The sequence below is a fragment of the Tupaia chinensis genome, unplaced genomic scaffold (assembly GCF_000334495.1).
Source record: "Tupaia chinensis unplaced genomic scaffold, TupChi_1.0 Scaffold000159_1, whole genome shotgun sequence".
NCBI lineage: Eukaryota > Metazoa > Chordata > Mammalia > Scandentia > Tupaiidae > Tupaia > Tupaia belangeri.
This window is the reverse complement of record NW_006159630.1, coordinates 345,146-356,692: the sequence shown is the minus strand read 5'-3', so window position 1 is coordinate 356,692 and position 11,547 is coordinate 345,146. Positions and strand designations below refer to the sequence as shown.

Genomic DNA, 11,547 nt, shown 5'->3' with positions numbered 1-11,547 from the left:
GTGGCAGGTGCACAGGTGCCCAGCCCGCCCCTCCCTCTGCCGCCCATGCCTTGCCCGCCCCTGTTTAGCGTGAGCAGCCGTGTTGGACAGGGAGGCTGGACTTGGAGACTAGCTCTGTAGGAGCTGCGTGTCGAGGCCTCTAGCGTGGCCGAGTCCAGCCGTTGGGCTGCAGTGGAGCCTTAGGGTGGGGCAGTGCAGTTTCAGCACAGCGAGGGCAGCAGAGCCTGCCCACATCGGGGGGCCACGCTCCGTGCAGCGGCACCAGCTCTGACTGAGCCCCACTTACTGTGGCGGTCTCGGGGTCCAGGAGTCTGGGCTGCACAGGCCGGGGCCTCCTGGAGCGTGGCTGGCTTGGGCCTGTCTCACGCACGATCGTGTTTCCGTGTTTCTCCAGCATTTACTTGCAAGCGGGCAGGGTGACACTGCCCGGCCTCTTAGAGCCCGACTTGGGATTCAGGAGGGCCCGTGCCATGGTCACCCTCGTGTGTGCACTGAGCCCTGCCAGCAGGGCCCCATGGCCCGTCTGGGCGGAGACCTGCGAATGGAGCCTCCAGGCCACGCCCCTTGCCACACCGGGTCTCAGTTTCATGGTCTGTGGCCAGGGCGTGCACACTCAGCAGGGGGAGCACTGACCTGTTGGAATTAGGCTGCACAGACACACCCAGCATGGCTCTCAGGCTGGGGCCAGGCCGCGAACCACACGGTCACAGCCGGCCGTGTGGACCCTGCTCCCAGCCTCTGGGCCAGCCTGGACACCGGGTTGGTGTTTTGTTTTTGTTTTAGATTTTTGCCATAGGGTGCACGCAGTCACCAGAGAGCTCACCCCAGGGAATGGCCACGCTGCAGTCCCTTCTCCTCCCTTCTCTCAGAGTTTGAGCACACATGCACTAGTGCCAGCGTGAGTTTTCCAGCCTCCAGATGCAGGACTCAAACCACAGTCAGCCATGTGAGGTGCAGCTGCCTTACCCACACACCACCTGCTGGCACCAACACTGTTTTTGAGGAATTTTAAAATTTAATTTTATTGTTTATCATTTGAAATTTTTTTCAGAGAATTTTAGTTTAATTTTATTTTTTATTATTTTTTTGGGGGGGACAGGTTTTTGCTATAGAGCACGTATACTCACCAGAAAGACAGAGACAGAGAGACAGAAAGCAAGAAATCACTCCCCAGGGGGGATGGCCACGCCACAATCCCTTCTCCATTCTCCTCTCGGGATCTTGGGCACGCACGCACACAGACCCATTGTGAGTTTAAGCCACTGGGTCCGGGACTCAAACTGTGTTTGACTACATGGGAGTCCAGCGACATACCATTATGCCAACTGCTGGTCCCGAGTTTTTAATTATTATTTCTTAACTTGACCAGAGAGAGAAGGAAGTGAGAAAGCTAGCTGTCAGGTCCAGGACTCGACTGTGGTTGGCCACGTGAGGGTCCAGTGCCTTAGCCACATGCCACCTGCTGGAGCACCACTGCCAGTGAGGGCTACTCCTGGGCCGTCCCCTCCCGCCACGCCCTCCATCCTGGACACAGGCCCTTCCTTTCTCCCTGGCCCCAGCTATGGGGACATGGCCGAGGCGTGCTCTCTGAGCTGCCCTTCCTGAAGATCTCCACAGTGTAGACCTTAGCCTCACTTCCTCCTTCCTGACTTAAAAAGTCTTCCTGGGCCCAGCACGTGGTATGGTGGTCGAGGCGCTGGACTCCCACATGCCGACCGCAGTTCGAGTCCTGGACCTGGCACTTGCCTTCTCACTTCCCCTCTCTCTTCTGCTCTCACTCCCAGTCTTTCCCTCTCTGGTCAAATTAAGCTAAATAAATAAATAAAGTTAAATAAAATCTTTAGGGAAAAAAGTCTGTGTTTTGCAGCCTTGTTTTCATTTTTCTTTTTATTTTTTGGAGGGTTACGCGCCACTTTTTATTATTTTTCCATTTCTTGCATTTGAAGTGCTCTTGGTGACACTCTTGGCCTGCGACTCCCCCGTCCATCCCCGCTGCACACTCCGTCGGCTCTACAGGGGCCGGCCGCTGCCCTCGATGCCGCCACCGATCATGCGGTGTTTGGCGCGGAGAGCCTCCACCAGCTGGTGTGCGCAGGCTCCTCTCAGCGGACACAGCTCGTCGGGGGGCTCGCACTCGCCCAAGGCTCGGTGGCCTGTGAGCTCCGCCGCGAGGCTGTCGTCCATCACACCTTCCTCGCCACGGCAGTGGTTACGGTGGAGCCTGGTCTCGAACCACCCGATTCTGCACAGGACGTGGCGTGGCAGGGGAGAATGCAGCCTTGTTTCTCAGAAGAGCCACACCCAGCTTCTTTGGAGAGAAAAATAGAAGCTATTCGTGTTCCAGTGCACTTAGAAGGCATGCCTGGGACCAGCAGGTGGTGTAGCAGTTACGTCGCTGGATTCCCACATGGCTGACCATGGTTCGAGTCCCAGACCCAGTGGCTTAAGACTCATGCCAGGTGTGTGCGTGTGTGCCCAGGACCCTGAGGAGAATGGAGGAGAGGGGATTGCGGCGTGCCATCCCCCAGGGCGATTTCTTACTTTCCCTCCCATTGCCTGCCTTTCCTGCCAGCCACCTCCTCTCCCCAGTGGCTGTGGGGAGACGGCAGCAGGGCACGTCTCCGTGCGACGGCGGAGCCCTGCCACACCTGCGTAGTGCCCACAGAGGTCTGGGTGTTTGATGCCGGCCCTGCGGCTGGGTTCTTGGTGGGCCGACGGAAGATACGCGGCGGAGAGCAGCCAGCCTGTTGGAGACGATGCCCCTCCTCCTCCGGTCACATCTGGTACCGGAGTAGCCTCTTCGGATGTCCCAGTGTGGCCAACCCAGTGTCGTGACTGGAGAGGCTTTGGGGCCCAGAGCCAGCTGTCAGCCATGCTGCACCCCCCGCCCCGGAGGGGCTGCCCTGTCCCCCTCCCTTACGTCTCCGTGGCCCTCTGGCTGTGGAGAGCTCAGTGACTGGGCTAGAGAGTGGGAGGACGGAGGCTGTTCTTGGGAAGCAGAGGCCTGCACTAAGGGCGGCACCTGGAGGGCCTGGGGGCGCAGGCCGGGCAGGGCAGCAGCCGGCTGGGAGGGCGGGGAGAGGACTTGCTGCGTCACGGCCCCTTCCTTCCGAGTTAGCGTCCGGGACCGCAGCGCTGTTGGTGCCTGCCTCCGCAGAGCGTGTGGTGCTGCAGCCCCGTCTGCGGAGTGGCGTTCGCACTCCCTGCGGTGGGACAAGGGCCGCGCACCCCGGGTGCCCTCGCACGGCCCAGGGCTCCACTTCCTGGGAAAGTTGGGTGTGGGCCTCATCCACCGCTCTGAGTTCGCTCGGAGACACGGCCTGCTCAGAGACGGCCCGCTCAGAGAGACAGTCCACTCAGAGACATGGCCCGCTCAGAGACACGACCCGCTCAGAAACACGGCCCACTCAAAGACACGGCCCGCTCAGAGACACAGTCCACTCGGAGACACGGTCCACTCGGAGACACGGCCCGCTCAGAGACACAGTCCACTCGGAGACACGGCCCACTCGGAGACACGGCCCGCTCAGAGACACAGTCCACTCGGAGACACGGCCCACTCGGAGACACGGCCCGCTCAGAGACACAGTCCACTCGGAGACACGGCCCACTCCAGTCCCCTCGGGGACACGGTCCACTCAGAGACACGGCCCGCTCAGAGACACAGTCCACTCGGAGACACGGCCCGCTCAGAGACACAGTCCACTCGGAGACGCGGCCCGCTCAGAGGCACGGCCTGCTCAGAGACACGGTCCGTTCAGAGACACGGCCCCCTCAGAGACATGGCTGCTTGATCGTCTTTATGCCCACATTCGTTGTCTCACGGCTTCCTCCTTGTTTCCTAGACCGTTCAGAGACGTGCCGCCCTGCCCGTGAGGTGGTAGTTCTGGGGTGGATAGCGTGGACGAGACGAGGGCCTGGCACTCACGGGGTCCTGGTCCACTTGCAGAATGGAGAGGAGCTGCTCCTCGGGCTAAGCTCTGTTTACAGTCCGCCAGTGACGGCGGTGGCCACAGGGACACGGAGCCTCGTTTCCCGAGATGGCGCCTCCTGCTCCCTGCCCTCCTTGAAGCCTTCCCTCTTCCAGACACCCACTCCCCGGCGTGGCGATCGACCCTCGCCCGCTGCCTGTCAGATGTCAGCGCCGTCCCTGCTGGGTGGCTCCCAGGGCTGGCCGGGGTGCTGTGAGACACCAGCCAGACGGCCGCCCTTCCTCGGGGAGTGCTCTGTGCAGCTGCACCCCTGGACTGCAGGGCTGGCCAGGGGCCCCTTCTGTGCCGGCTCTGAGGTTCGGTTTTTGGGAGGACTCATGGGAAGGCTGATGGCCGGCCACCCGGAGACAGCGCCTCATGCACGCCCTGTGGTTACTGGGTGCTCTGACCATGTAGGAGCAAGTCCCCGAGTCCCAGACCGTCCACGGCCGGTGCCAGAGCACGGGGCGCACAGCGGAGCGGGTCACCAAGGCGAGCTGGGAGCCCTCGTTTGGCTTGTTTGATTTCTTCCGTGCTTTTGAAAATGCCGTTTCAGGCTGTGGTTGGCAGTTCTGTGAGAGGACAGCGTGGCGACCTCGAGCAGCCCTGTTCCGTGCTGAGTCGCTCCCAGTTAAACCCCAGCATCCCAGACCCTTTTGGACGGCCCCAGGACACCTGGGACACAGCAGGGCCTTTTAGGTTCTCAGGCGCATTCTTGGTGCCTGTGGGAAAGAGGTACCCTTGGCCGCCTCTGGCCATGTGGGGTCCCTCCTGCCAGCCCTCCAGCTGGCTGGGGCAGTGTGCTCCCGGGTGCACTGGTCGGCCGGCGGTGGCTGCCCGCTGTGGTCGGCCCCGTGGCCCCAGCTCTGCGGCCCGCCCGTGGCAGCGTCCACTCGTACGCCTCGTGTCCTTTTCTCCAAGTCTCACTCTTTTACATTTATCTCCCGAGGAGACGCACACAGGCACCCTGGACGAGGGCCTCCGCAGCCCGCCCGGGTGGGTCACCACGTGCCTGTGTGTTCAGAGACCAGGATGCAAACCTGGGGTCTAACCACGCGGCCGCCAGCGTCATACAGCCACGCTCTGCTGTGGTCGGCCACCCTCTGGGCAGGGCTGCTCATGGCGAAAGTGACGGCCAGGAGCCGAGACCTCTGCCGTCCATGCCCGGGGCGCCCCTGCGGGAGCAGTAGAGCACATGGCCTCCTCGCACGGCAGTCGCGGTCGGCCAAGCCGCAGCTCGTTCTGGTGGCTCCGTAAACGCAGGCAGGTCTGGGAGCGAGTCCTCTGGCAGCGGCATTCGCGGGGGCGGTGGTGGCTGCTCTCCAGGGCATCTCTGGCTACCGGAAGCCTTGGTGCTGGGAGCCAAGTGCTGCCTTGAAGAAAGACGGGCCTCTTCCCTGATGGAAACGCCCCCAGCCCCCAGCGCCCCTCCTGCCACTAGTCACCATGCTACGTCCTCCCTCCTTAGACAGCGGCGGGCATGGCCCTCACCACCTGCAGCCGGGGGGGTTGCCCTTCAGAGCGGCTCCCTTCCCTGGAGCCTGCGCGGGGGCTGCAGGCTCCGCTCTGCCACTCGGGGCGCCGGGCTCGGGTTTCCGGGACACCGAGCCTAGGGTGCAGTTTCATTGGTCAGCAAAGAAATGTATGAATTGTACGTGTTTTTTATGTTCCATAGAATTCAATCCGCCACAATCTCTCTCTGAACCGTTACTTCATCAAAGTGCCGCGTTCGCAGGAGGAGCCGGGCAAAGGCTCGTTCTGGAGGATAGACCCCGCCTCCGAGAGCAAGCTCCTCGAGCAGGCCTTCAGGAAACGGCGGCCGCGGGGCGTGCCTTGCTTCCGAACCCCTCTGGGACCGCTGTCTTCCAGGTAGGCCCGCGCTCTGGCTGTAGCCTTGCCTCCGACGTGTTGCAGCCCCCTTCTGGAAGTGCAGGCTGCCGGGCGCGTCCTGGTGTGCTGGGGGGTGAGGCGCCTGCCCCGTGTCTCCAAGTACAGACGCTGCGTGGCGGCTGCCTCGTTGACCTCATCGCGTGTGGCGAATGCGATTTCACCTCCCACTCCAGTGGCCGCTTCTGAGGCCACACTGGCGGCCCCCCTAGCCGTTGGTGTGAGAAGGTGTTTAAAACCGTCTTTTAAGCTGTTTAAACACAAAGCTGGCTTTTACGCTAAATTTGCCTGGCTTTAAAGTTACGCATTCTTAGCTCCATTAATACCATACTTTTAGCCAAAAAACGAACGGACACACCCTGTCCACGCCTCCTGCTGCGGCCCAGCTTAGGCCGAGGCTGTGCTGGGCGTGGGCCGCAATGCCCTGGGCACACACTGCCCCACGCAGGCAGGCGCGTCTCGGGCGAGGGCTGGAGACTGGACGGGCAGCAGAGTGCACTTGTGGAGCAGCCCCGTCTGCTGTCTTCTCTCTGCTGCCACAGGAGTGCCCCGGCCTCTCCCAATCACGCTGGAGTGCTGTCTGCGCACTCCAGTGGCGCCCAGACCCCGGAGAGCCTGTCACGGGAAGGTTCGCCGGCCCCCCTGGAGCCTGAACCCGGCACCTCGCAGCCCCGACTCGCCGTCATCCAGGAGGCCCGGTTCGCCCAGAGCGCACCAGGTGAGGCAGGCTCCGGGAGGGGTGGTGGCAGCCAGCAGTGGGCACCACTCAGCAGAGGCGACGCCGGCTCCCAGGAGAGTCTTTGGGCCTCGGGCTCGGCCAACACGATCCGCATGGCTCTGGAGAAAGCTAATCAGTGACCTTCACTAATGGCACATGCGTGTGGGTGCTGGGAAGAATTTATAGTGAACTAGTTTCTTGTTTAGTTGTTTTATCACTGAAAAAAAATTCATGAAAAAGATTTCCTCCTACTCCCTGAAAACTGGTGGGCAGTGAAGGCATGTCCGCTCAGTGACTGGGTGCCCTGGGCATCTTTGTAAACAGCACGTAAGCATGTCCAAGCGTGTCCAGGCGTGACCGCAGCAGGCGGTCAGAGGCGCACTCGGCAAGGCCCCGCTCTGCCTGCAGCACCTGATGCTGTCCCGGCCTGGGCCAGAGGGCAGAAGTGGCCCTCTCTGGGCGGGAGCTCCCCGCTTCCCAGCCTCACTGCGGAGTGGAGGTTGGGTCCTGGGTGAGCGCGGCCCGACTGCGGAGTGGAGGTTGGGTCCTGGGTGAGCGCGGCCGACTGCGGGCCTGCAGGGATGGGTCCTTCCTACCTCTTATGCTGATGGTTTCTTTTTCGTAAAGGAGAAACCTGGGGAAGTGTCGCTGGAGCAGAAGCTGCGTGTTGGGCTGTTAGCGAGCAGAGTTCAGTATCCCTCTTGGGCCAGCATAGTGACATAGTGACTCAGACTCGCTGAGTCTGAGGCAGGGAGGAAGCCCCACACCGGGCGCGGTCGTTGGTCTTCTCCATCCTCCTCGTTGGGCTCGTGGGCGTGTATATGGGCCCCCATTGTCTCTAGCGCCATGAGGGTCTGGATTCCAGCTGCTGAGGGCCAGAGTGCAGCTCCCCGCGCACCGTGCGCCCTGGTGAGGGACTGCGGGCAGCAGGCCATGGGCCTCAGCCTCGCTCTCTCCTGCAGGGTCTCCTCTGTCTAGTCAGCCCGTCTTAATCACCGTCCAGCGGCAGCTACCGCAGGCCGTGAAGCCTGTCCCCTACACTGTCACGGCCCCAGTGACCACCTCCACCGCCCAGCCGCCCGTGGTGCAGACAGTCCACGTCGTCCACCAGGTCCCGGCGCTGTCGGTCACCAGCATGGCCGGGCTGGCCCCAGCGAACACGTGCTCTGCCACCGGACAAGCCCTGGTCACCCAGACGGCTGTGCCGGCTCCTCCCCAGGCAGAGCCACAAGAGAACGGAGAGCACCGGGAGCTGAAAGGTGAGCCCTCCCGCTCCAGGCCCCTGAGGGCCACCCGGCGTGCTCCGCGGGCGAGGTCCTTACCGGCTTCCCGGCGTGCTCATCGGTGTCACCTCTCCTCTCTTGATTTCAGTGAAAGTAGAACCTGTCCCCGCTGTGGGCCACGCCGCCCTGGGTGCTGGCGGCCGGCTCGCTCAGACGTCGCAGGCTCCCGTGCAGACGGTCACCCTAGTACGACAGGCACCTCTGGGCCAACACCAGCTGCCAATAAAAGCCGTCACGCAGAACGGGGCTCATGTGGCCCCCTTGCCCGCCGCGGCCCACGGCCCAGGGAGCAACGGTAAGCCCGGAGCGGAGCCTGCCCTGTGAGGGCGGCGCTCTGCCCTTCCCTCCGGCTGGTGGGTCGGTCTTCCATCTCAGGGAAGTCAGTGTTCTGAGCTGTGGGACCTCGTGCTGGGTGGTAGCCGCGGGCGGTGGCTGTCCTGGGCTTGGCCCTGCAAGGCAAGCGTTTCTGACACCTCTCCGGATGCCAGCATGGTGAGGAGCAACCTGGAATTCAAGGGCACGTGGCTGGCCCCGGGACTGTGACCAGCAGTGGGGTGGTGAGCACGTGTCCGATCATGGCGGGGCCTGGCCAGCACTCTGCTCTGCTCTGCCCAGGAGCCGTGGAGCACGGGTACCCCAAGCCCCAGGGGCACCCAGGCAAGTGCAGCAGCCACACCTCCCACACCAGCCCCCGCCTGGCCCTGCCCCGAACCCCCTGGGAGGAGTAGCAAGGCAGGCCCGGGCCGTGAGCCAGTGGTGGGTCCAACTGAGGTACCGCGGGAGTGGGGCCTGGCCTGGGCGTGTGGAGGGCGGCTGCCCGTGTAGGTGCATGGGCGTGGAGGCGTGTGGAGGGCGGCTGCCCGTGTGGGTGCAGCACTGCTGTTCCTGCACCTGCAGGACCTCCCGCAGTAGAATCAGGCCACCACCCAGGCTGGCCCTCTGCCTGCCCACGAATGCATCTTGAAAGGGCAGGGTCGGAGGCTGCAGCCCCGGCCTTGGGTTCCTGCTGTGTTGGGGGCCGCTCAGCCTGGTGGGGTTTGGGTGGCATCGTGTCAGGGCCTGCTCCTTTGGGGGAGCGTCCCGATGGGCATGTTCCTACAAGCAGAACTCCTCTGCGTAGCGCGATTCTCTGCAGGGGCTTTTCCTTTCTCTCTCTTTTTTTTTTTTTTTTTAAGAGAAATCTTTCTGTTATAGGATATGTATGCTTGCCAGAGACACAGAGAGGGATAATGAGAAATCTCTCCCAAACAGGATAGCCATCCCACAACCCCTTCTCCTCCTTCCTCCTCTTGGGAATTTGGGCACGTACGCACATAAGCCCTGGGTGAGTTTTAAGCCTCTGGGTCTAGGACTCAAACCAGAGTCGGCCACGTGGGAGTTCAGTGCCTTACCACTTACACCACCTGCGAGCCCCTCCCTGCAGGTTCTCCACGGTGGGCACCATGCAGAATTCGCGTTCCTGCCACAGCTGGTGATGGCTCCTGTGTCCTCGTGCCCACTGCTCCCACCTCACCCAGAGCACCTCCTTGTCTGCCCTGACCAAGTGGGTGTGAGCCGGCCCCTCCGGAGCGCTGGCTGCATCCCTGCCCACCCGTGAGGCCGAGCTCCTCAGCGCTGACAGTTGCCTGCACACTCCCTGCGTCCGTCCGGTTGGGTCGTTCCTCCCACAGCTCAGTCTCAGCAACACATGTTCATGCGTGTGCACACACATGCGGAGTTGGAGCCCAGGCCAGCCTGCTCCTGCAGCCCTCTCCCTCTGCGTCCCACCCCTCCAAAGCAGCCTCGTGAAGCCGAGGTGCCAGGAGAAGACTGGTCAGCCTGCGGGATAGGCCTCGGGAGACGTGCGATTCGCAATGTTTAAAATTTATTATTCTTCAATTTGATCAGAGAGAGCGTGAGAAAGCAAGCAAACCACCAGGTCCGGACTCGAACCATGGTTGGCCACATGGGAGTTGAGCACCTTAACCACCATCTAACCCTACCCTGCCAGCTCCCATAATGCGCAAATTATTTTCTCATTTTGTGTGTGTTTTTTTTTCACTTTCTTGATAGCAATTTAATTAATTTTTAAAAAATTATTTAACTTCAAGTTTGACCAGAGAGACAGACAGACAAAGGGAGAGAGAGTAAAAGAGAGAAAGCCAGCTGCCAGGTCTGGGACTCAAAACAGGCGGCCATGTGGGAGTCCAGCGCCTTAACCACTGCGCCACCTGCTGACACCCCCATAGCAACATTCAGTGCGTTAGAAATGTGATGAAATTTAAATTTAACTATTTATTTTAATTTGACCAGAGAGGAACGGAGGGAGGGACAAGCCACCAGGTCCGAGTCTCGAACCATGGTTGGCCATGTGGGAGTCCAGCACCCTAACCACCATGGCTACCTGCTGGTCCCATAATGTGATAAAATGTAGATTTCCAGTTTCTCCTTTTGCTTCTTGTGTTAGGTGCAGTGTCTCAGAAGCCTTTCCCGACGAGGACCTGAAGGTGTCTGTTTGCTCCTCAGAGCTTTGTGTTTTTAGCTCTTACATTTTGAGTGAGTTTCTGCCTGCAACGGGAGGTGGGAGTCCAGCACCTCCTCCTGCGTGCAGGCTGCAGCTGTCCCAGCGCCATTTGTCCAAGAGACCACTCCTCCCCTGACGCTCCGGCACCCTCGTCAGAACCCCTGAGAACAGAGGCGGGCACGCTCCTGCCGGCCGTCTCCTGGGTCTTGTCTGTCCTTATACAAAATTTTTTTTTTTTTTTTTTTTTTGAGAGGTTTTTGCTACAGGGCATGTGCGCTCACCAGAAGGAGAGAGATAGAGAGAGAGTGAGAAAGCACCCGGGGGAGGATGGCCACGCCATAATCCCTTCTCCTCCATTCTCCTCTCAGGATCTTGGGCACGCATGCACACGCGCCCAGCGTGAGTTTAAGCCACCGGGTCCAGGACTCGAACCACGGTCGACTGACTACATGGGAGTCCAGTGACATAGCCATTACGCCAACTGCTGGTCCCCACAGTGTTTTGATTGGCTCTCCAAATTTGTCCTTTCGGTTTTTCTGGATCCCTGGCAATTCCATGTAAGTTTTAGGATCTGCATTTCCATTTGAGCAAAAACTGCAGTAAGGATTTGATGGGGGTCTGATCACAGCAAGTCTGACTGCCCCGGGATGCTGTCCACCTGACGCGCACCTCCCCCGAGGCTGGCCCGGCTTGCCCACCTCTGCAGCACCGCGTGGCTCGGTGTGCGCGTCGTGCACCTCCCGGCTCGGTGTCATCCTGCCTGTGTTTTCTGTATGGAGACTCGTTCATTCCTTCCAGCTGTTCGTTGCTGTAGTGTGGAGACAGCCTCTGCCCATCGGCCTCAGGCCCTGCGTCTCCCCCCAACTCGTTCTTTCATTGTGACGTCTTGGGGTTCGGGGTCTGTGGATCCAGGGCTTCCCCGGATAAGACCGTGTCCCCTGCCAAGGGAGCGTGGGGCGGCTTCTGCTTCTCCCCCGCCTCCTGCCCCACCTGCCCCGTAAGCTGCACGGAGCAGGCGTCCCACCTCGGAGCCCCGTCGGTGGGTTTTCACATGCGGGTGTTACTGAGGAGGTGGCCTCTGTCCCTGGCTGGCTGAGCATTTTTACCATGAAAGGTATTTTGCCAAGCGCTATCTCTGTTGGCTCAGACGGTCACGTGCCCTTTTCTGAGGCTCCGGCCTCCGCC

At 61.0% G+C, this 11,547-nt stretch overlaps 1 protein-coding gene across 1 annotated transcript in view; it reads left to right on the top strand.

Moving 5' to 3' along the window:
• Nucleotides 1-11,547, top strand: part of FOXK2 (forkhead box K2) — a 58,983-nt gene that overhangs the window by 40,110 nt on the left and 7,326 nt on the right. The window contains exons 10-13 of the mRNA XM_027770825.1: nt 5,647-5,840; nt 6,401-6,576; nt 7,539-7,835; nt 7,948-8,154. Coding sequence (XP_027626626.1) covers nt 5,647-5,840; nt 6,401-6,576; nt 7,539-7,835; nt 7,948-8,154 — 874 coding nt within the window. The remainder of the gene's footprint in view (nt 1-5,646; nt 5,841-6,400; nt 6,577-7,538; nt 7,836-7,947; nt 8,155-11,547) is intronic.